Source organism: Terrapene carolina, unplaced genomic scaffold, assembly GCF_002925995.2.
Source record: "Terrapene carolina triunguis isolate 2854851 unplaced genomic scaffold, T_m_triunguis-2.0 Scaffold93, whole genome shotgun sequence".
Classification (NCBI taxonomy): domain Eukaryota; kingdom Metazoa; phylum Chordata; order Testudines; family Emydidae; genus Terrapene; species Terrapene triunguis.
Genome location: NW_020664444.1, coordinates 27162021 through 27187546, shown reverse-complemented (window position 1 = coordinate 27187546; position 25526 = coordinate 27162021). Strand labels below are relative to the sequence as shown.

At 43.5% G+C, this 25526-nt stretch overlaps 1 protein-coding gene across 8 annotated transcripts in view; it reads left to right on the top strand.

Moving 5' to 3' along the window:
- The window catches only part of RBFOX1 (RNA binding fox-1 homolog 1), a 216483-nt gene that overhangs the window by 135685 nt on the left and 55272 nt on the right, over positions 1 to 25526 (top strand). For 7 of the 8 annotated variants that reach the window (XM_026650660.2, XM_026650665.2, XM_026650657.2 and 4 more), the window contains one exon: positions 2881 to 3013. In XM_026650660.2, the coding sequence (XP_026506445.1) occupies positions 2881 to 3013 (133 nt within the window). Of the gene's footprint in view, positions 1 to 2880; positions 3014 to 3108; positions 3189 to 25526 lie in introns of those variants that run through there. The other variant, XM_026650664.1, reaches the window with a different exon arrangement.

The following is a 25526-nucleotide window of genomic DNA, read 5'->3' as shown; positions in this document are numbered from 1 at the left end:
CAAATTTTATCAATTGTCAATTACACGTGAATATGTGGTGAGACCTGCACCTACTCTAGACATCCTCTTGTTTTAAGAATCCATTTTTAGGTGTCCCAAAAGTTCCCAGTACCATTTTCTTTAAAGTAGTTAAAAATGAACCACTATGAGGTACTGATCTTTTCTGATCCCTTGGGTCCCCATTTAGGACAGGTTTCACAGTATTTAAAATATAGTAATACTTGGCTTGGCCAGAGCCTGAAGTCCTCTTTTACTTTTAACTCAGTCCTTGCTCAAGCAAAAATCTTGTCAACCCTGGAATTTTTTATTTCAGTTTAACACATTAACTAATACAGTAGTAAATTCTAGTGTAGATAGAACACAGATTGTTTATTCCCAGGCTTGTTTAACCCTGGGTTTAACTTGTGAGAGTCGTGATGTTAATGCCAGTGATACGTTGGTGGAAAACATGACTGTGAATGTGTTTATATCCTGTCCACAGTAGAATTTACAGCTGTTAATTAACACATTAGAACATTGTTGAAAATTCCACTGTATGCAACTTCTAACTGAAAATAGTAGAGGTTCTCCAGAGTAAAAACTGAGAGGTGGGTGGGATGTGGATGCACAGTGGAGGCAGGGAGGGCTAGAAACAATTCCTCATTGCATCTGTATGTCTTGGAGGCAGCCCCATAAGGCATGCACTTCCTCTTACTACAGCATTGGTCTACAAGGGACAATTGAGCATTAGTTGACAAGCTCAGGATATGGCCGTCTGTGATTTGCTATTTCATGTGTACCTACTGTAGTCAAGTCCTATATGCGGGACTTTAAAGGGATTATAAAAAAAATTGCTAGTTTAGACAATGAAAGCATGACTCTAACTCACTGATGTCTATACAAAAGTGCTTCTGATAATTAGTGGAATTCCAGGGGCATAAAATATGTTTTCATTTGTTCCAGGGAAAAGATCCTTGCAACACATTCCAAGTCTTTTTATTTCCTTTTTTTTAAAGCCTTCTTATATGCACTCTGTTGCAAAATGAGCAGCAATATATTAAGACCTGTAAATACTTCCTGCTGATTTTGACAGTTTTTTTATTATAGCAGAAAGAAGTATAAAACTGAATACCAGATTTGCATTTTTAAAAGAATGTTCTCCCTTCACTATATTGCCATAGCACTGTTTCATGTTGTATCTCAACATCTAAATCCTAGCAGAATTACTGTAAAACCTGCTTGTCGCTGAGAGGGATCATGTAAAGCTATAGCAAGGTGATAATGGATAGGTCACCATAATTACAGTATATTCCCTCATACAGGCAGCCAGTTGCTTTTGCACATCGTGAATTTTTCATTTTCTTTATTTCAAATTCAGTGTTTCTGTTAAAACTTAATAAAATTGATGAAAGACATATCTGGATTCAAACCCATTCATCTTTCAACTTTAAAATAGTAAGCATGTTATGTATCATTACCTCTATTCATTTGCTTTTATTAGGGTTTACTGGGTAATATTTGTTTTATTCACTTTCCTTATTTACACACTGAGACAAATTCAGCCCTGGTGTAACACTGCTGAAGCAATTTGAGTTACACCAGACCTGAATTTAGTTCCTTATCTCTCATTGATGGATTTTCTGTTCAAAACATACCTGTTCTAACATTTGCCAACAATGCCTATCACAGGAGAAACATAGGTAATGCAACACATGGGTCTACAAACTTGAAGAGAAAGTAAAGCAGAAAGTGTCATACGTTTTTCATTTGTATTTTAAAAGTTTTAAGCAGAGTAGAGTTATAGACTTTTTACATAATACTGTGTCCCCAAAACACTTATACTTTGGCTCGTCACCGTTTAATTCTGATGGAAATATTTTAAAGTCTTACATGGAATTACAATTAATGTGGAAATTTAAACTGAACATAATTGAGAGATTCTCTTGCTCCTGAACTATGTAGCTGAACCATCACTGTTAGGGATGAGTGTTATATTAGCTCATTTAGGGCTTGTCTACACTTACCAGGGGATCAACGAGCAGCGATTGATGCATCGGCGGTCAATTTAGCGGGTCTAGTGAAGACCCGCTAAATCGACCGCCAATCGCTCTCCCATTGACTCCTGTACTCCACCGGATTGAGAAGAGTAGGGTCGCATAGTGTGGACCTCGCGGTAAGTTGATCTAAGCTACGTCGATTTGAGTTACACTATTCACATAACACAAATTACATAGCTTAGATTGAATTTCCCCTGTAGTGTAAACAAGGCCTGAGATACTTCTGAATAATACAGCTTTGGCCTTTGAATGCACTAAATTGTAGAAAATGGCAGGTACCTGTATAATCAAACTATGTCCCCAGAAAAAGACACCTAAGATCTCCCTGAAAGGATGCTGTATCCTTCTGATCTCCCTCTTTCACCCAAGTTACTCAGTTCAGACACTGATAATGATTGAATTGTCCAGTAAAAGTCATGTGTAATCACAATAGTTTAACTATCATCTTTGTTACTAGAAGCTTTAGTTTAAGCAGGGTAGTTTTACTCCCTCTGGAAGTCTCCCCTCAAGGGATTAATTTCCTCTAATAGTGTGGGCTACCATAAATCAACTTCCTTCTTCTAAGTGAGGTTCCCCTAAGGGAGCTACAGCCAGCTCCAGTAATTTTTTTCCTAAACTAAATACCCAGTTGGCTGCCTCCTGTTTGCTTGAAAAGATTTTTCTGTAAGAAAATCTGGCCTTTTGTGAAAGAGTAACAATTTGCTTGGTTTGTCTCTCCCACCCTCCCAGTTACAGACAAGCTTGAATACACACAAACTGTGCTACGTTTTCACTATGTTATCTTGTTTTAAATTGGAACGATCAGCATGACTGGAGTTCTTTGTTTCTTTTGTGTTTCCCATAGTGCCAGGCTTCCCTTACCCTGCTGCAACTGCAGCTGCTGCTTACAGAGGTGCACATCTAAGAGGTCGAGGTCGCACAGTGTACAACACGTTTCGTGCAGCAGCCCCCCCTCCTCCAATTCCAGCCTATGGCGGGTAAGTGGATCAGTCTCTTTTACCTGTTACAATACATCCCCAAAGGCTATGAACTGTTTGTGAGTGCAGTGCATGCTGGTCTTGTCTCACTACAGAAACCAACACAGCATGCAACCAATCCAACTGCCTGAAGTGGTGCACCTTGCACAGAGTATTGAAAAATGACTGTAATTTGTACTGTCATGGTTGGTGGCTTTAAGCATTTTATATGTCACATGTTGTTATGTAAATTCTCTTAGAGACTGAAGGCTGCAGAACAGAGAAATTTACAGTTGAAAGTGTATTTTTTGTGATTGCAAACATCTGGTTATTAAGGAGGTTGGATGAAGTAAACTTTTTCTTTTTTTTCAAATTCAGATTCTCCCACAGAAAGTTATCTCAGGATAGCTAGAGGGTGTGTGTGTTTATTTTGTTTGTTTATTTATTGCACATAAAAATTCAGTTTTGTTTCATATTTTCTTAGTGACATCTCTTCGCCTACATTTACTGAAAACCAAGATGCAAAATAAACAACACACTGAAATCCACATTAAATGATGACTTAATAAACTGCCCTCAGCTAATTAGGAAAACTAAACTTTTAAGAACTAAGATATAATTTGGGGAGGATGGGGGAACTTCACAGCCCCTTTTAGCCCCTGCAAGTGTTGAAACAGATGATTTAATTGTTGCACAAGATCATTAAAATACATCACTTACTTTAAGACTTGATTCTATCAGAGGAATCCTAGAATTTGTAGAATCTGGCAGTTGAAGCAGTGGTAGATTGGGTGGGTCCCAGCCTCCCAGACCAGAAGAGTATGGCATAAAAGAGGCCATAGTGGACATGCCTCATCTCTTGTAGAGCCCACACTAGCCACTATTTCTGTCTGCTAAGTGGCTTGTATTTGTGACTGGTTGGACACAGTTCTCATTAAACATTGTGTCCTGCCAGGCAAAAATGCAGGCCATTTACTAGACAGGTTCCTAAGCACCTGAAGTCAGTCAGCCCCTGAACTGCAGGTTCTGGAGATGCCAGGGACTGGCTGCCTGATACTTACTTTGCATCTGGCTGTGTCACCTACCAACAAAGAGATAGGGCAGTAAGAGTGAGTTTTGTCTTTTTTTTTTTTTAAGTAATCTGCCACACAATGTGGTTATTTATAAAAATGCATTTATTAAATTGTTTCCTGGTATGGTTTGTATAGTGCAGCAAAAAGAAATCGCCATGCATCTAATGGAAAACGTCTGAAGGATTTTTGCTAAGATTGGCTGCAACTATGTTTGTTGATACCAGCAAGCAGCTGAGTGAAGGGAGTCCTTGCGGGATAAATCACTGTTGGGATTGGAATGGATTTAGCCTCTCTTCCCCATGGTGACACATCTGGGCCATATTGGTCCCACTCAGGTACACAAGTCCATAATGGCTACCAGACCTAGCTGCTTCTGCATAATATGCCAAGAGTTCATGTCCCCCCCATCCATTAACCCCTAAAGATAGGCTGCTTCAGAATCTGTGCAATTTATTCCCTGACCCTTATGGGTATTCCTACATTGCAGCTGGGAGTGAGACTAGCTAGCTCAAGTTAGCATGGTAAAAATAGCAATATAGATGTTGCGACTCCAGCAGAGGCTCAGGGTATGTCTACACTACGAATTTATAGAAGCCGGTTTTATACAGTCGATTTTGTGTGTCCCCACATAAAATGCTCTAAGTGCATTAAGTCGGCGGACCGCGTCCACAGTACCGAGGCTAGCGTCGACTTCCGGAGCATTGCACTGTGGGTAGCTATCCCACAGTTCCCGCAGTCTCCGCCGCCCATTGTAATTCTGGGTTGAGATCCCAATGCCTGATGATGCAAAAACTGTGTCGCGGGGGGTTCTGGGTACATTTCGTCAGGCCCCCTCCCCCTCCGTCAGAGCAACGGCAGACAATCGATTCGTGCCTTTTTACCCAGATCACCTGTGCAGACAACATACCACGGCAAGCATGGAGCCCGCTGAACTCAGCTCACCGTCAGCATATGTCATCTGGGTGCTGGCAGACGTGGTACTGCATTGCTACACAGCAGCAGCTAATTGCCTTTTGGCAGTAGACGGTGCAGTATGACTGGTAGCCGTCATCGACTATCTGGGTGCTGGCAGACGTGGAGCTGCATTGCTATACAGCAGCAGCTCCTTGCCTTTTGGCAGTAGATGGTGTATTACGACTGGTATCCATCGTCGTTGTATTCCTCAGTGAGTTCGGTCAGAGGCACCTGGGCAGACATGTTTTGTCTCCTGGAGACTCAGTCCTGCCGGCAGTCCTATTGAACCGTCTTGACGATGATGGCTAGCAGTCATAGTACAGCATCTTCTGCCAAGCACCCAGAATATGCCGATGGCTATCAGTCATGCTGCACCGTCTGCTGCCAGCTTAAGATGTAAAAAATAGATGGACCAGATTTGTTATGTATTCATTTGCTTCCCCCTCCCTCCGTGAAATCAACGGCCTGCTAAACCCAGGTTTTGAGTTCAATCTTTGGGGGGGCCATTCTGTGTGACAGTTGTTTGTGTTTCTCCCTGATGCACAGCCACCTTTGTTGATTTTAATTCCCTGTAAGCCATGTCGTCACTTGCCTCTCCCTCCCTCCCTCCGTCAGACAATAGTTTCGCGCCTTTCTTCAGCCCAGACGCCATAGCACTGGGATCATGGAGCCCGCTCAGATCACCACGGCAATTATGAGCACTATGAACACCACGCGCATTGTCCTGGAGTATATGCAGAGCCAGAACATGCCAAAGCAAAACCAGGCGATTGCAGCGATTGCAGCGTGTGTGGAAAAGTGGATGAGGAAATTGACATGGACATAGACCTCTCACAAAGTACAGGCCCCAGCAGTGTGCAAATCATGGTGTTACTGGGGCAGGTTCATGGCGTGGAACGCCGATTCTGGGCCCGGGAAACAAGCACAGACTGGTGGGACCACATCGTGTTGCAGGTGTGGGACGATTCCCAGTGGCTGCGAAACTTTCGCATGCGTAAGGGCACTTTCATGGAACTTTGTGACTTGCTTTCCCCTGCCCTGAAGCGCGAGAATACCAGGATGAGAGCAGCCCTCACAGTTGAGAAGCAAGTGGCGATAGCCCTGTGGAAGCTTGCAACGCCAGACAGCTACCGGTCAGTCGGGAATCAATTTGGAGTGGGCAAATCTACTGTGGGGGCTGCTGTGATCCAAGTAGCCAACGCAATCAAAGACCTGCTGATATCAAGGGTAGTGACTCTGGGAAACGTCCAGGTAATAGTGGATGGCTTTGCTGAAATGGGATTCTCAAACTGTGGTGGGGCGATAGATGGAACCCATATCCCTATCTTGTCACTGGAGCACCAAGCCACCGAGTACATAAACCGCAAGGAGTACTTTTCAATGCTGCTGCAAGCCCTGGTGGATCACAAGGGACATTTCACTAACATCAACGTGGGATGGCTGGGAAAGGTACATGATGCTCGCGTCTTCAGGAACTTTGGTCCGTTTCAAAAGCTGGAGGAAGGGACTTTCTTCCTGGACCAGAAAATAACCGTTGGGGATGTTGAAATGCCTATCGTTATCCTTGGGGACCCAGCCTACCCCTTAATGCCATGGCTCATGAAGCTGTACACAGGCAGCCTGGACAGTAGTCAGGACCTGTTCAACTATAGGCTGAGCAAGTGCCGAATGGTGGTGGAATGTGCATTTGGACGTTTAAAAGCGCGCTGGCGCACTTTACTGACTTGGATAGACCTCAGCGAAGCCAATATTCCAATTATTATTGCTGCTTGCTGTGCGCTCTACAATATCTGTGAGAGTAAGGGGGAGACATTAATATCGGGGTGGGAGGTTGAGGCAAATCGCCTGGCCGCTGATTACACGCAGCCAGACACCAGGGCGGTTAGAAGAGTACAGCAGGGCGCAGTGCGCATCAGAGAAGCTTTGAAAACCAGTTTTGTGACTGGCCAGGCTACGGTGTGAAACTTCTGTTTGTTTCTTCTTGATGAACCCTCCGCCCCGCCCCCCTGGTTCACTCTACTTCCATGTAAGCCAACCGCCCTTCCCTCCCCCCTTTGATCACCGCTTGCAGAGGCAATAAAGTCATTGTTACTTCACATTCATGCATTCTTTATTAATTCATCACACAACTAGGGGGATAACTGCCAAGGTAGCCCAGGAGGGGTGGGGGAGGAGGGAAGGAAAAGGACACTCTGCAGTTTAAAACTTTAACACTTATTGAAGGCCAGCCTTCTGATGCTTGGGCAATCATCTGGGGTGGAGTGGCTGGGTGGCCGGAGGCCCCCCCACCGCATTCTTGGGCGTCTGGGTGAGGAGGCTATGGAACTTGGGGAGGAGGGCTGTTGGTTACACAGGGGCTGTAGCGGCAGTCTCTGCTCCTGCTGCCTTTCCTGCAGCTCAACCATACACTGGAGCATATCAGTTTGATGCTCCAGCAGCCGGAGCATCAACTCTTGCCTTCTGTCAGCAAGCTGACGCCACCTATCCTCTTCAGCCCGCCACTTGCTCTCTTCAGCCCGCGATTCAGCCCACCACCTCTCCTCTCGTTCATATTGTGCTTTTTTGCACTCTGACATTGACTGCCTCCACGCAGTCTGCTGTTCTCTGTCAGCGTGGGAGGACATGTGGAGCTCCGAGAACATATCATCCCGAGTCCGCCGTTTTCGCCTTCTAATCTTCACTAGCCTCTGTGAAGGAGAAACATTTGCAGCTGGTGGAGGAGAAGGGAGAGGTGGTTAAAAAAAGACACATTTTAGAGAACAATGGGTCCACTCTTTCACGTTACATTTTGCTGTTCACATTACACAGCACATGTGCTTTCGTTACAAGGTCGCATTTTTCCTCTTATATTGAGGGTCTGCTGGTTTGGTGTGAGAGATCACTCACGCAGTGCCAGGCAACAGATTTCGGCTTGCAGGCAGCCATGGTAAGCCACAGTCTTTTGGCTTTTTTAACCTTCTTAACATGTGGGAATGGTTTCAAACAGTAGCGCCCTCATTTCCCATACCGAGCACCCGTTGGGTTGCCATTTAAAATGGGTTTGCAATGTAAAAGGAGGGGCTACGGTTTCCGGGTTAATATGCAGCACAAACCCAACTACCCCCTCCCACACACACACCCAATTCTCTGGGATGATCACTTCACCCCTCCCCCCCACCGCGTGGCTAACAGCGGGGAACATTTCTGTTCAGCCGAGCAGGAACGGGCACCTCTGAATGTCCCCTTAATAAAATCACCCCATTTCAACCAAGTGACCGTGAATGATATCACTCTCCTGAGGATAACAAAGAGAGATAAGGAATGGATGTTGTCTGCATGCCAGCAAACACCAGGACCATATGCTGCTATACTTTGTTATGCAATGATTCCAGACTATGTGCTACTGGCCTGGCGTGGTAAAGTGTCCTACCATGGCGGACGGGATAAGGCAGCCCTCCCCAGAAACCTTTTGCATGAAGGAGAGCTTTCTGGAGATGTCCCTGGAGGATTTCTGCTCCATCCCCATACACGTTAACAGACTTTTCCAGTAGCTGTACTGGCCGCGATTGCCAGGGCAAATTAATCATTAATCATTAAACACGCTTGCTTTTAAACCATGTGTAATATTTACAAAGGTACACTCACCAGAGGTCCCTTGTGTGCCCTCAGGGTCTGGGAGCATGCCTTGGGTGAGTTCGGGGGTTACTGGTTCCAGGTCCAGGGTGATAAACATTACCTGGCTGTTGGGGAAACCGGTTTCTCCATTTCCTTGCTGTGAGCTATCTTCATTGTCTTCATCATCATCTTCCTTGTACCCCGAACCCGCTTCCCTGTTGCGTGATTCTCCATTGATGGAGTCAAAGCACACGGTTGGGGTAGTGGTGGCTGCACCTCCTAGCATGGCATGCAGCTCCGCGTAGAAGCGGCATGTTTGCGGCTCTGCCCCGGACCTTCCGTTTGCCTCTCTGGCTTTGTGGTAGGCTTGCCTTAGCTCCTTAATTTTCACGTGGCACTGCTGTGCGTCCCTGTTATGGCCTCTGTCCTTCATGGCCGTTGAGACTTTTTCTAATATTTTGCCATTTCGTTTACTGCTACGGAGTTCAGCTAGCACTGATTCATCTCCCCATATGGCGAGCAGATCCCGTACCTCCCGTTCTGTCCATGCTGGAGCTCTTTTGCGATCCTGGGACTCCATCATGGTTACCTGTGCTGATGAGCTCTGCGTGGTCACCTGTGCTCTCCATGCTGGGCAAACAGGAAATGAAATTCAAAAGTTCGCGGGGCTTTTCCTGTCTACCTGGTCAGTGCATGTGAGTTGAAAGTGCTGTCCAGAGCGGTCACAATGAAGCACTGTGGGATAGCTCCCGGAGGCCAATAACGTCGAATTCCGTCCACACTACCCCAAATCCGACCCGCAAAGGCCTATTTTAGCGCTAATCCCCTCATCGGAGATGGAGTAAAGAAACCGGTTTAAAGGGCCCTTTAAGTCGAAAGAAAGGGCTTTGTCGTGTGGACGTGTCCAGGCTTAATTCGATTTAACGCTGCTAAATTCGACCTAAACTCGTAGTGTAGAGCTCAAACCCAGTGTGGTGGGTTGACTTGAGTGTCCAAGCTGCTGCCTGAACCACAATATTCACACTGCTATTTTTAGCATGCAAGCTTGAGCTGAGCTAGTGTGAGTCTGTTTACCTGGGCTCGGAGGCTCGTTTCCAGGTACAGTGTAGACATACCCTAAGTGGTTCCCTTGCAAAAACTAGCACGTTGCACCCTGTAAACCTAAGAGTTACAACAACGCAATTACAGAAAGGAAAAGACCAAGAATGGGAAACTCATGGACAGAAAACACCAACATAAACATCCATTAGGAAACCCTTTAATGGGACCCAAAGCACCACACATCCCACATCACCGCCTCTGACAGCCAAGCATCTGTTCTCCCCTGAAATGCTAATGTTGGTGAGAGTGTGGGTAAAATGTCACAGATGCAGATTTACTTCCCTGGGCCAACTGCTACTGCAATCCAGCCTGTCAATCATTTTGGTCTGCATACTGGTCTCTGTGGCGAGGGCCAACTGGGACAGTGCTAACATTACAACTCCTCTCTCACCATCCTGAAGCATATGGGGTGGGTGGGAAGAAGGGCAAAAAGTTCCTTTGTGTCCCTTCTTCTCCCTTCGACTAGACCATGCAAGTAATGGCCTAGCTTACAAGGGCCAGGCTGAATTCAATTAAGAAAATTAGCATAATGTGATGTTAAGGCTGCACAATTAAAATTACAAGAAGTCACACAATGTGAAAGTTAAGGTTCCCACAAAAGAATTAACTTGCCAACATTGCACCTCTTGCATATTTTTAGTAAATTTTTAACAGTAAAAAAAGTTATCTAGAAATAGAGAAAAACAGGAACAAAAGATTCTGCATAAATGCAACCTGGCTAAGTTAATGTTTCTTTTGAAATCTTATGTTTTTGTGCTTGTAACTTCACTGTGTTTACTTTGCATTTTATGTTTTTCTTTTTTTTTCCTTTCAAATTATCATATTAAAAAACCACAATATTGGAGTTGGATTCAGGGGTGAAAAAGGTAGTGGGACTATTCCTAGCTCTGGCCAAAAATTAAGTTCCACCCACTCACTGAGGTTGTCAAAAGTCTCTCACTGAAATGAAGATTGTGCTGTTGATGTTTAAAATGTATTTGTGCATTTTGGTTTGCTCTAGAGAGCTTCTTGAGCATGGCTCCCCGTCCGTGAATACTGAATATGCCAATGGGCTCTGCTAGGCTTCTTGAGTGTGGCTCTTTCTTGATTGGGGGGAAAAAGTAGTGGTAGCTCCCAAATGCCACCAATATGTGGCACTAAAATGAGATGTTACTGTAAATGGTTTAGATCTGAGAGCCTCCTTTTCCTTTATTAAGAGAGGAATGAAATAATCGAAATGTTGACATTTAAAGTAGTCTCAATAACATTTGAGTTTCCACTAGAGCTGCATGAGAATTTTTTTGGTGAACTATGGCATCAAAAATGCCAAGTAATCAGAAGTGAAATTTCTCATGGAAGGATTTGTTTCAGCAAATTTCTTACTTGAAAATGTTTTGAAAAAAAAAAATTCACAACTATCAAAATGTTTTCTTTCAAAGTTTTGAAATGAAAAAATTCTGATTTTCCAATTCAAAATTATTTTTCATTTTGAAATTTATGTTAATTAGGATAAAATAGGGTTTTCTAAATACACCTCTACCCCGATATAACGCTGTCCTCTGGAGCCAAAAAATCTTACTGCAATATGGGTGAAACCGCATTATATCGAACTTGCTTTGATCCACTGGAGCGTGCAGCCCCTCCCCCCTGGAGCGCTGCTTTACCACGTTATATCCGAATTTATGTTATATCGGGTCGCGTTATATCGGGGTAGAGGTGTAATTGAAATCAAAACATATTATTTCAAAATTATCTAAATGAAATATTTCAATTGACCAGAACCAAAATATTTTTTTAATTTTTGGTTCACAAAATTTTGGAGATTTTCATTTTTCGTCTGAAATTAGGATGATTTTTCCCAAAAAATCTGTTTCCTGCCCAGTTCTAGTTACCACCACACTGAAATACATTGAGATAGTTCACATCTCTCAGAACTATTGTTCCAGGCTCTCTGCAGACTAACTATATACATTTCTGCGTATCCCTCAGTTCTTATTTTTTTCACAGATTCCAAGCCCAGACAAGGCCCTTATGATCATCTTGTCTGACTTCCTGTATAACAGAGGCCATAGAACTTCCCCAAAATAATTCCTAGAGCAGGTCTTTTGGAAAAATATCCTATCTTGATTCTTGAGGTTTTCTTCAAAGCTAAAGATTTTTTTTTAATAAAATGAAAGCAAATAAGATTTGTTAAAACAAGATTTTGAGAGTGGGCCTTATACAGTGTAGGAGTGAATACTGGCTGTTACTAACCCTGGCTCTTGGGAGGAGTCTGAAGTTCTAGCCATTGTAATAGGCATCAACTGTACAAAGCCCAACAGCTGATATTTAAAATGTTTGGAACTCTATTATCTTAAAGTAAATATATGTGCAGATGTACCCTGTATCTACCTGTGTAGCCTACAACTTAAAGGACACTTTCTACTCTGTAAGCTCAACTACACATTTTAAAACTTTCCTATTTTTTATATTTTTCATACTGAATCTGTTTACATAGTAGGAAATACTAAACTAGTTGTCACAGCTAGCATCACAGTCCCTACTTAGTTGGGAAGCAGAAGTGATTCCCACTCTGAGCTCCTGGCATGAGAGCAATCCCACTCTCTACTGAGCCAGCTCTGGCTTAAAAATATATTTTTTTAAATTAATATATTTAATTTCTTCAAGAGGAAGTGAATTCACAACCCCTCTGATTTCCAGCTCCACAATATTACCTACTACACATGTTCTTTCATTGTGTCCTAAATTGACAGCTTGTGAGCATGCTTAGAAGTCTATACTAGTGGCAGGGAAGTCTGCTGACATGGATTTACTTAGTTTCAATTTTAAAGCTATTTTGTTTTCAACCTTAGTGAGGGCTGTTTACATGCCAAGTTTGGCGTTATCTGCTCAGAAAACAAGGTGGGAATATGTACATTTTTTTTAAAGTGGAAGTAAATATTCTTAAATCTGAGCAGTCTGCACTATACATACATACATATATAATATATAGGAATATATCCAGCTATATTTATCTACCTATTAACTATTATTTCTAATGTACCTCTGACCTTAGTTTGATATAATAGCCTAGAATAATATAAAAAAGCATGCTACAATAATTTTGGATTGTAAACACTTTTTTAAATTAAGTTTTTAAGTTGGAAAATGTATTTATTTCATATTTGCATAACTTAGTAATAAGTGAACACAGTTTGTTCATTCTTTAGAAACACAAACACACACCAATCACCTTAAACTCAAACTAAGCATTAAAAATGTTATCCTGAATGAGCATGTTTCAGAGTGCATGCTAACAGGAAATGTACATTTGAAAGTGACTTTCAGCCATAACTATAATGGTTGCTACATATGACTGCTATAATATAGTTTGGCTAGTACAATCACTCAGCAGCAGAGAATTGAATTTCCAAGTGTAATAGATGTCTAGTCTTCACTAAAAAAATTCTGCATAGAAAGGAAGAGTCTCTGGTTTGGGAATAAATCAGAATTGTTTTCTGGGCTGCTAGCGAGCGGTTGTGCTTCAGGGGTCTCTTGATCTCCAGTATGAAAGTTAGACACGATTGTGTGGGCAGCCAGAGATCTCATCCACCTTCCAAGCTTATTGCTTCATGGACTTTCATTAAAGCTAGTATCAGAGAAGACAAGGCAGTGCTGTGATGGGGGTGAATAGGACTGTCACCTGCATCTCCCTTTTTGTCTGTTGACTTCTTAGGTGGCTGAGGTGAATCCTAATGGGGATTCTAGGGTTCACTGCTACCAGGTAATATATGTTCAAATACAATTTGCCTTGTCTACATTAGGGGGTTTAAATGTATTAGTTAAAATGTGGTAACACATTTTTAAAATACACCTTTCATCCTTATATAGACAAGCCCTATCTGTCTCTAAACTTTTACATACATCTATCCTCAGAAGGAAGCAATTACTTCTGATTGGCATTTCCTTTGTTCTTGGTTACAAGAAAGCAGTGGCCCTGACTACCTGAGGGAAATTTGTATCCATCTAGATGGCTACACCACAGAACCCCCTTAATGTATAAGTGTTTCACAGAAGTAAACTGCACTGGGGAAATCCCTTAGGGGCTTGCACTAGTGTAACTGGATTGATGTAGTTGGACCATTGATAATTTCCTTAATGTATACAGGGCTTCAGTCTCTCCGCACCCATTTTTAAATGGCCTCTCAAGGAGGTTGAATGGATTTTCCTCAGAAAATTTCTTTTACCAATTTTCACCTCATATGAAAAATAAATTGACAAATACCAGGTTCTCTGTCACAAGGAAAGTGGGACTCATGAAAAACTTGGCTGGAGGGAAAGTATCAGGCCACAGACAGAAGTACACAAGGAAATTTGCTTGCCATCAAAAATAGTCGAGAACTCTTTGAACATTGTGGATTAATATACTCATCAGCAGTTTCTTCTTCCTCACCCCAACACGTAACCCAATTCCTTCCAAACAAAAGGAAGTATTTCTTCACAAAACGCACAGTCAACCTGTGGAACTCCTTACTAGAGGATGTTGTGAAGGCCAAGATTATAGCAGGGTTCAAAAAAGAACTAGATACGTTCATGGAGGATAGGTCCATCAACAGCTATTAGCCTGGCTGGGCAGGGATGGTGTCTCTAGCCTCTGTTTTCCAGAAGCTGGGAATAGGCAACGGGGGCTGGATCATTTGATGATTACCTGTTCTGTTCATTCCCTCAGAAGCACCTGGCATTGGCCGCTGTTGGAAGACAGGATACTGAGCTAGATGGACCTTTGGTCTGACCTAGTATGGCTGTTCTTATGTTCCCAGCTGTTGATCTCACCCTTGCCCATCAGTTATGCCTTCCCAGGTTCCTAAATTTCCTCGGTTTTCTCCATACTAGAGTCCCTTTTTCTTTTCTATTCCTGCCATAGTTTTCTTCATGTTTTGTCACTGCTATAGTTCTCCATTGACTCTCTGTTTGACACTAACATCCACTTTGCCCACTGATTGTGCAGCATTAAGGTTCGAAGCTGACAACAGGGAGACAAATTATTTGGAGAGTTCCTGACAGTAGGGAGATGAGGTAGGTTGATACTCCAGGGAAAAGTCCTGCCCTGTGCCTCTCAGTTCCTCGGAAACCGTCACCAGGCTAGGAAACTTTCCCAGATCCTTGAAATAATTGTAAAAGAGCCAGTTTTATATCTACTGTATACTCCTCTAACTGAGCTGATGACTATTATGTTATCTCACCAGAAAATAAATGTACCCCCCATATATAGTTGATTCTTACATGTCTGTCTTATAAATCACAGAGTAGTGCACCTACTTTAAAATTAAAATTTGCTAACTAGAAATGAACCTGGTGCTTATGAGGCATAACCATGCATAACTAATAAATAGCTCTTTCACTTGAGAGTTAGGCAGTTCTGTAACTCATGGAAATAATTTATAGTTTGTTAACTCACGGACAGTAATTTGGCTTTGCCATTCTGGGTATCATTTTAAAATGGTACAATGTGGAACTTGCTGATATTGTACCATGATTCTTTCTGTGCTATAAAAGTCTTGCTTGAAATGTAACAGGAGTCGGGTTCAGTCTGGGTGAGTAATTAGGATGCTGAAATTTACAATACTTTTGGAGCTCTCCATTGAACAGGAATCTTACCAGTTTCAAGACCATGTTTTGGGGAGAAACAAAGGGAAGATAAAATGGTGTGGATGTAGATGACTTTCTAGTGGTAGGCAGTTCAATGTGTCTGGGATAGGACTTAGCTAGGAAGCTGGGTTTAATTGTGTGCTTGTCTTAGGGGAAGCACAACTGCTGCCTATTACAATATTGGGAACTACGAAGGTTTGGCAGCTCAGGGGGAGGAACATAGATGTTTTTTGTGGACTGGCCACACTCTTCCCTGCACATTCTCCTGCTTTCCTGATAGCTTGTGTTCTGGGCATTCATTCTCCTATCTATCCTGCACTCTCACCATATAACTGTATCTTTGCCACCTGCTCTTCCATAGTGCTCCCTGCATATTCTAGGAATGCGGTCTTATACCACGGCTATACCATGAATTCCCAATTCAAAATGTGGGAGGAAGAAAAGAAAAACAGAGTTACTATGCAGATAAGCTATTTGCTAGTTTTTGGTACCAACATGGCTCCAACACTGCAGACAAGTTTTTGGTATGGTATTTCCCTCTAAGTTTTATCTACACTCACACAAACTCCCTCCCCCTCTGGGCCGCCTTTATTGTGCATGCACCAGTTAGAACAAACATGTCTCACTAACTTTCAAGGGTAAAAAACCTCACTTCTTCACCCACGAAAGCTTATGCTCAAATAAATCTGTTAGTCTTTAAGGTGCCACCGGACTCCTTGTTGTTTTTGTGGATACAGACTAACAGGGCTACCTCCTGATACTTGACACCATTATCAGGAGAGCATTCTATACCTTTCATATACGTATAGTAAGACCTGCTTCTCACTCTTCTCCCCACAGCACTCCTGTAAACATTATCCTCCTTCCATTCATGCTCTGCTATGTAATCGCTTCCCTGTCCCTTACTGAACCATGGTTTTCAGGGCTATAATTCCACTCTATAATTCTGAATGATCATGTAAATTTATGGCACTATAAACATGATTTAAAATAATAATTATCCCAATGTGACTGTTGAGCTACTCACTCAGCCCTAGAGATGGTCCTTCCCGCTCCAGTGTGAAGTTTTTTGAGACAGCAGTGTAGGGCAGAGTTTCCCAAACAGTAGGTCTCAACCCATGAGTGTGTTGCAGGAAGGTTCTAGATGGGTTGCCACATCCAGGGCTGGATTAACCCATCACTGGGCCCTGGCCTAGCCAAACATTTACTTTTTCCAGTTCGATGCAGACAGGAGACCCCAGCAGATTGTGGGGGCAGTTGGAGAGTGAACCCACCCTGCATTCACCCTGCTGTGGCAGTTTCTGGCCTGCCTCCCCATTCCAGGTGTTGTGGCTTGGTGCACCATTCAGGTTTGGCCTAGCGATCCCTCCATGACACTCACTCAAATTTGGCCCGGCCGCCCCTCCATCATGACAGAGGGGCATTTGGGCAAAAACAGAGGGGCGCTGTGACCCTCTGCACCTCATTGCAACACCCAGAGCAGGAAGTCGGGCCCAGCCCTGTGAGACAGGAGCTGCTGTTGAGGGGTTAGTGCGTGGGATTGGGGGTTGCCAGGGTAGAGGGTGAATATATGTAGTGGTGAGTTGCGAAAAAAGACAAAAGTTAGTTGGTGGGTTGCCTTAGTAAAAAGTTTGGAAACCCTTGATGTAGGGTATATTGCACTACTGCAGCCCTGATTCCCAAGTTTTTGAGCCTGCATCTTTCACCAGCTCTAAATTCAATGAATTTATTTAAAAAAAAAAAATCCAAATGCAGTGCATGAGGAACATTATTCCCTTACTTGCTATATAGAGGGATTTCATTTTTTAAAAGTAATATTAGTAACTCTCACAGTACTAGGTTCACATTTGTATACCTTTAATTCTTCATTTCCAATATCTAGTGTGCATAGCATAACATTTAGAAGTATTAGACTTAAATTAAGATGAACCTCAGCCAAATCATTTTGAAGAAAAAGCTTTTTTCCCACAAATATTTTTGTTTTGAAACATATTGAGGTTTATTTCCTCTCATAGTCTGGTGTGAATTCTGCTTTCTTTTGTACTGTTTTTAATGCCCCTACCCAAAGGCATCCTTTGTCCATTAATGCACATTCCACCAACTCGCTCTTCCATGTTCCCACAACACTCTGTATTGATTCTCTGTTGTCAGCACCACCACTATCTGGCAGAGACATTAAAATTCACCTGCTTAAGGGCTTGCTCCAACTCCTGCTGAAATCAATGGAATGACTCCCATGGACTTCAGTCTGAGCTGGACTGGGGCCGTATCCTGAGATGCTTATTTGGGCAAAATTCCCAATGAAGTCAATGGAAGTTTTGTTTCAGTAAAGACTGCAGGATGGGGCAATAAAAAGCCATCTGGAAAGCTTAAATATGCTTAGAAAAGGTCATTTAGAAAGTTTATAAAAGTAAAATGCCATATTGTATATTTAAAATTAATCAACAAAGGATACTCTTGAACAGGTTTGTGTGGTAAGTTAGGAGCACCCTAGAATATAGTAATTTTATTTCTGTTCTTTGAATGGTTGCACACATGTATTCTCTCAGGTGTCTCCACGTCCAGTGTGCCGAAGCCAGAGAACTTTGCACAGCAGTACTCTTTGGGGAGGCACATGTGTGCATTTCACTGTGGGAGGTAAGGCAGTTGTCATTGCCCTGAGGACTTTGTGAGTTCCAAAAGAACATCGTTTATAGGGAGGGTTACCCTCCCTGGGGTTGAAGGTTGAAGAATGTCCACCAGTTTATAGACAAACTCAGCTTGGATGCTCAAGGCTGTAGCCATTTTCCTCAGATGGTTGTGGTAAAGCTTAAAGTCTTCTGAAACAGGTGAAGATGAGTGGAATTATCTGCTGAGGATGACGACAAAGGAAGTGAAGCAAATAAACTCTCCTGTGGGAAGGCTTGTCTCTGTGATAATGGGTCAGGTTCAGTGGGAGCAATATCAGTCTCTCTGTCCAATCCAGGTGAGACAATAGAAGGATTCAGTGACCTTGCTCTGGCATGAGTGAATGATTGGGACCTTGCAGAGCAAGGGGAGCCCCAAGGATTCCAAGGAGGCCAACGAGAAAATTAATATGGCACAGGAGGCCGGTATGTACCAGGCCAAGAACTTCTGTCTTTGCTGCAGTGTCAGTCTTAATACTGGTGCTGTTCCTCCAGAGAAGGTCTAGAGGACTTCCATGGTCGGTACTTGGAAAGAGATGGAGAAGGTAGAGAAGGATTCTGAGCCCAAGGGAGAGGAATCCCCCGAACAGTCTGCAGGCAATGGAGGGGTCAAACCTGCCAGGGCCCCGATGTGTCTCTAGTCCAGTGAGAAGAGTGCATCGGTACAGAAGATTGTATGATGGTGTCGTACTGTTTGGGATATTGAGGCTGCACTGAAATTCAGTATGGGAAAAGTCATTGGTACCAGTGCAGAGGTCAGTACTGTATCTGAAAAACAGGTCGGTACCGAAGGTGTGGAGCTGGGATTAGTATCACTGGGGTTGAAGATTATGTCAGTACTGAAGTAGGGTGCCTCAATGCCAATGATAGGACTGGATTCATCTTTTTAGCAGGCCTCTTAACTGGTACTGAGGGAGACTCTGGCAACGGTCCATAGTCCAGAGTAATCAACTGGGGCAAGCCTGGGACCACAAAGGGCAACACCACAGCTGAGGACTCCTGTATCAGAAGAGAGTCCAGGATGGATAGGCAAAATAAATCAGCTGCTGCCTGAAAAGCCAGTGGGGTCAATATAGTAAATGCCAAAACCAATGTAGTCTGTACCAGATGCAATGGACATCCCACAGACAGTATTGGAGTCAATGGTATGAGACCAGTCTATTCTTGCCTCTGTAGTGGGTAGTGCTCTATCTTGGGCACTCGAAGAGTCTTTGCAATGTCCCACACTCCTCCTAGAAGAGGAGGAAGAATCTCTCTCATTCCTGGAATGGCTCTGATTATTCTTTAGTTCTCTTCCTCCAAAGATCAGAGGAAGGATAATGGTCCCTTCTTCTCTATAGAGAAGAATTTGAGTCTGGTGGTCTGTCAGAGGCTAGCGCCAGTTCTGAAGTAGTTTGATGGCCTGGAGGGAGCTGAAGTGTGCCTCAGTGCTTGTTCCATGAGATGTTTCTTCAGGCATAGGTGCCTGGCAACTTGCATTCTCCTTTTGAATGACTGGCAGATAGAGCACTTTACTTTACTGTGCCCTTCTCCAAGCAACAAGCATTGAGTATAGGGGGTTGCTATTCCAGATAGCCACCCCACATAAGACAGTGCTTAAAACCTGGGGAAGACATAGCACCAGGTTTATTATCTAACAAACAACTAATAATACTACTAAAGCTAACTAACTAAATAACTAAGGGGTACTACTAAGCTAAAACTAACTATTTACAAAGTACACAGAGAAATCTCACTGTGGCACAGTAACCATGAGGAAAAATAAGTATGCGGAGCTCTGATTCAGGCCATGGTTGGTAAGAAGGAACTGTGAGTGGGGTGGGGGAAGGGAAAGGGTGTTAGGGCGTTGCCAGCCTCGGGAGGGTCTGCAGTCTGGGATCTCTGACTGATGCCTTCCCACTGAACTGGGGATTGGTGCTATTGTATGTTCCCCCCCTATTTTGCTCATCCCTCAGGTCATTCTCAAACTGAAGCTGGATCATGCCATACGGATAACTCACTGAACCTGCCTGGCCAAGACAGTATTGGTTCTCCAAGCTTTACAGGCTCTTGGTCCAACCTCTCAGACTTCTTCCCTTCCTTCCAGGCCTACTGTCCCAACATCATGGTCAGCTGTAGCATCTAGGTCTGAGCAATCTGCATCTCATGGCGTGGATGCAGTACAGTTAGATCAGGTGGGAAAGAGCTGTTCAGAGGCAGTCCAACAGGTTCTAAATAGTGGGAAGCTATTTACTAGATCAGCTTATTTGGGCAAGTGGATATGCTTTTCAGTTTGGTCATTGGCACAGGGAATTCAATTGGTACTAGCCTGGATTCATGACATTTTGGATACCTGTTCTATTTTAAATCATCAGGTCTGTCAATCAGCTCATTAAGGGTCCATTTGGTAGTGTTGACAGGATTTCATTCCTTGATCCAAGGGAAATCGGCATTTTCTACCCTGATGGTTGTTAGGTTTCTGAAAAGAATCTGTTCCCCTGTGGGACCTTAACACTGTGCTTGCTTCTCTAGTAGGGCCTCCATTCAAGCCTCTAGCAACCTGCTTTCTGTTTCTCCTGTGCCAGAAGATGCTTTCTTATTGCTCTAACATCAGCAAGGAGGTAAATGAACTGCAGGGCCTAATGGCAAAACCTCTCTTCAGGCCACATCCAAAATTTTTGACCCAAGTGGTTTCACCTTTTCACCTTAGCCAAACAATGTGCTTGCCTGTATTTTTTTCCTAAGATACACTTGAATGCAGATGAACAGTGACTTCATACCTTGGATATATAATAAACCTTGGTGTTCTATCTGGACAGGAGTCAATCATTTTGATTATCATCCTGGCTTTTTGTCTCCCATGTGGACCAGATGAGAGGTCAAGGAGATTCGGTACAAACAATTTCAAGATGGATTGTTTCCTGTATCACAATGGCATATGGTATAGCAAATGCCACATGTCCACAAAGGCTTTTGGCTCATTCAATGAGCCAAAGCCACATCTGTGGTATTTCTCAGGAATATTCCCATATTGGACATAATCAGAGCTGCAACTTGGTCTTCCATGCATATCTTTGCCAAACACTATACCATAATGATTGCTTCTAGGTCAGATGCAAGCTTGGGAAGAACAGTTCTGCAGGCACTATTTAAGTAGACGCTGAGCCCCACCTCCTTTGTTACTGCTTGCAGATCACCAGAGTGGAATACACCTCTGCAACCACTTGAAGAAGAAAAAATGGTTACTTGCCAGTACTGTAACTGTTCTTCGAGACGTGGGTGCAGAGGTGTGTTCCACAACTGACCCTTCATCCCCTCTGCATCAGAATCTTCAGTCACAGATTCCAGTGTGAAGGAACTGAGGGGCATTGGGAAGGTGCCACCATTAAATAGTCTCAGGAAGGGCTGCGAAGGGGCATAGGATGCTTGTGCATAATTTTATATGAATGTGTAGTCCTGCCATTTACTTCAGTGGAGCCAGGATTTCGCCCATTGAGTTTAAACGCATGCTTAAGTTTTTCTTCACAGGATAGGGGCCTGTGTTTTGAAATAGTAGGCAGGAAATACAAGTTCCCTTGCATGACTAGAAAGACATGACACTGAAGCACCTGTTAACAGTACAACCGTAAGTCTCTTCTCTTTCTACTTTTGTGAAGTGTATGCAAAATATTTAATATAATTTTTTAAAATAAATAAATAAATTTAAGATCAATCTATGCAAATGAATGATAACTCTAAGGACTGTTGTGGTCCTAAGGGGCCTAGGTTGAAATCCTGACCTCACTGAAGTCAATGGAAGGTTTCCTTTGATTTTATGCAGGAAGTATGTTATAGTGATTAGAACAGAAGATTGGAAGTCAGAACTTAAGATCTTCTCCTGGACTTCACACTGTCTAACTGTGGGACCTTGGGAAAGTCACTTATACCAACATTTTCAAATGTGGGTGCCCAAAGGCAGACAATTCATAATACGGAAACTAAGTGATTGCCCTGATTTTCAGAAGTGTTTTTATGTTCTTGGATGAAATGTCACATATACAGCGGCAGAGGGTGTGGTTCCCCCCCCCCCACCACCACCACACACACACACGCACACACACACACTTCCCCACATCCTTTATGTGTAGGTATGATGGCTTTTCAAGAAGATTTTTTTAATTGAAAGGTGGCCACGAATTACGCATGCCCCCTCACTCCACCCCAGTTTTCTTCAGTTACAAATCCTGGCTCAGCTGCTGACTAGATTTAAGTGAAAAGCTTTATTGTTATAATCCATAATAATTTATTCATTGACCTCCTCATGTGCTAATCCCATGAAGTCCAGTTTCTGGGCATAATCCTGCTTCCATAAGGAATTGTATTATTGATATAAATAGGAGAAAGATTTGGCCTTGATTTTGGAAAAAGGAGGAGGACAAGAGGAGAACAAGCAAAACGTTTTCTTCAGTTTAAAGACCAAATTGCATGCTAGTGTAGGGAAGTGACAGTGTTCAAGGAGACAGGAGAGGCAAATCTAATATCAAAAACACGTAAATAAAATATTTCTAATACTTCATATTTTATATAAAATGTAGTATCAAAAATCATGAATGTTCTGTGGGTCTGGAGTGTGATAAACAGATGGAGGATTACTCTAACCCAGAACATATTTACTTTAATGAAAAGTGAATATAATTTTATTGTAGATAGTAGTTTTCTTCTTTCATACCCAAAGCTGTTTATAAACTGTTGTATTTAGAAGGAAAAGAAAACATACTTATTCAAGAGACAGTGGTGTCATATTTCACAAGCAGTCCCATTTATTTCAGTAGGGGTACTTAAGTTATAAAGATTGAGAAAGGGTGGCGGAATGCATTCTCAGTCCTAGCTCAGATCAGCTGTTATTGACTTCAGTGGGACTTGGCCTGATAAGGTAATTCAAGATTTGACCCTATGTTAATACTACTTCAATGTAGCGGAGATAAAAATCTCCATAACTGCAGAACTAGTGGGTTTGTGATGTTAAATTGCAAAGGAAGTGAAGCCTAGCTTAACTGAAAGGGGAAGGGATATTTATTCAGGCTGTTTAAAACTTGTTTTGTTTTCTTCTTGTTAACACCTATTGAAATTCAAACACCTGAAAAATGTTTGGAAGAAAAGTTTTTCTTTTAAAATTCAATACCCCAGCCCTTCATTTAAAGTTTGAGAGAGTTCTAACTCCCCATGTCTGGGTCATCTAGGGAACATTGCTCCTGGAAAATAAGAAAGATATGGTTTGACCTGATATTGCTGAGATTACAAACAATCAAGGGGATAAATCACCTTTTACAAAATTATTTTTAACCAACTTTTATAATACATCACAAAGATGGGGGAAAAGGAGGGAGGAGCAGGGAGTGGGTGCAAGAAATCTCATTTTTCTTTACTTCCCAGAACTCTTTTAAGGCTTAAACAGCATTGTCAGCCATACTACAACACATCCTGGATTTTTTCCAATATGTGTTTTACAGCAGAAGCAGTAAAACAAATATAATATACACTTAATCAGTAAAACAAAAATAGAAACACAGGAAATCCTGTACTGGATAAGACCAGTGGTCCAGCTGTGAAAATGGCCATTACCAAATGCTTCAGAGAAAGGTACAAAAATCCTCATAATAGATTATTGTGAAATAACATACCCATAGGGGAAGCTTCTTCCTAACCCCCAGCCAAATTAGTAGCTGGTTTATATCCTGAAGCTTGTGTAGGGTTGCCAGGCATCCAGTTTTTGACCGGAACACCCAGTCAAAAAGGGACCATGGCAGCTCTGGTCGGCAGTTAAAAGTCAGGTCAGCAGCACAGCCGGGGCCTGGGGCTCAGGCAGGCTCCCTACCTGCCCTGACTCTGCACTGCTCTCGAAAGCAGCCACCAGGTCCCTGCGACCCCTAGTGCTGGGGCGGCCAGGGACTGGGAGGCTCTGTGCGCTGCTCCCGCCCTGAGTACCAGTTCTGCAGCTCCCATTGGCCAGGAACTACAACCAATGGGAGTTGCGGGGGGCGGTACCTACGGGTGCAAAGGCAGCACACACAATGCAGAACCGCCTGGCCACCCATGTGCCTAGAGGCTGTAGGGACCTGGCAGCCACTTCCTCAGAGCCACAGTATGCACCGCCGGGACCCCGCATTCCCACCCCCGCACTCCAAGTCCTTGGCCAAGCCCAGAGTCCCCTCCTGTATCCCAAACCCCTCATCCCCCCATGCACCCCAACCTTGTGGCCCAGCCCAGAGCCCCCTCCTGCACCTCAAAGCCCTCACCCCCAGCCCTCATCTCCACATACCCCAACCCTGTGCCCCAGCCCGGAGTCCCCTCCCACACCCAAACCGCTCATCCCCGGTCCAGCCCAGAGCCCACACCCCCAACCAGAGCCCTCACCCCGCCTGCACCCCAATCCCCTGCCCCAGCCTGGAGCTCCCTCCTGCTTTCCAAATCCCTCATTCTTGGCCCCACAACAGAGCCTGCACACCTAGCCCAGAGCCCAGATCCTTTCCCGCACCCCAACCTCCTGCCCCAGCCTGGTGAAAGTGAATGTGGGTGGTAGGGAAGAGTGAGCAGTGGGGGGATGGAGTGAGCAGGGGGCAGAGCCTCAGAGAAGGGGTGAGGAATGAGCGGGGCTTCAGAAAAGGGGCGGGGCAGGGGTGTTTGATTTTGTGTGATTAGAAAGTTGGCAACCCTAAGCATGTGGGTTTCTGTTCCATACCCATCCTCCCACCCACACAATGTAATGGATATTCTCAGTAATATTTTTTTTAATTTTGCTGTCAGAAAATTATTTTTTGCATGCAGTGCAGCCAAGGAAATATTGCTGAAATCTTAGGGCTTGGTTCTCCCCTCTGGAGCTCAAACAGAATGGAGAAGTACAGCTGCAGAGAGCCTGTTGTGGCTGATCCAGAGCCACGAGAAGCAGCTCTAACTTACTGCACTAGTATAAGTTTCTTCAGGGAACTTAGGACACTGGAAGATCATCTCTGCCATGTCCCCCCTACGCCCCCAAGACATGCCCTCTCCCTTCGCTTTGGGGTTTGGGGAGGAGGCTGGCACAGGAGTCGGTGACACTGGCTGAGTATATCCCCCCTAAAAAATTCACTTTTTCTGATTTTCCTGAACACTGATAAAATTTAAATAATAAAACACTTCTGAATACCTTTCCCAGGATTACACTTCTAACTAACAACCCAGTTAGCAGACTTATATACATCAATTATTAGAATGAGGCACTTCCTGTTACCTAGATTTTACTAGAAACCAACCCAGGGTTACACTTATATTGGTTTTATTAAATGCCGCTATTGGATCAAATAGAAAAGGGATGTAGCTTATTCATTCAACTCATTCATACCCTCATGCACCCACACTCTCACACAGGTGGAGAGTTACCGGAGACAGCAGAGGAAGCTGAGAAGCCAAAGCATAGTAGATCTGGTGTGTCTGTCTGTGGTCACGGATCCAGGCCGGCAAGCAGGTCAAGAAGAAGAGGGCTTGTGAGCGTGCTTTCTTCCTTTTATTGGAACTGGGCAGCTCCTGTCATGTACACTAAGGCTA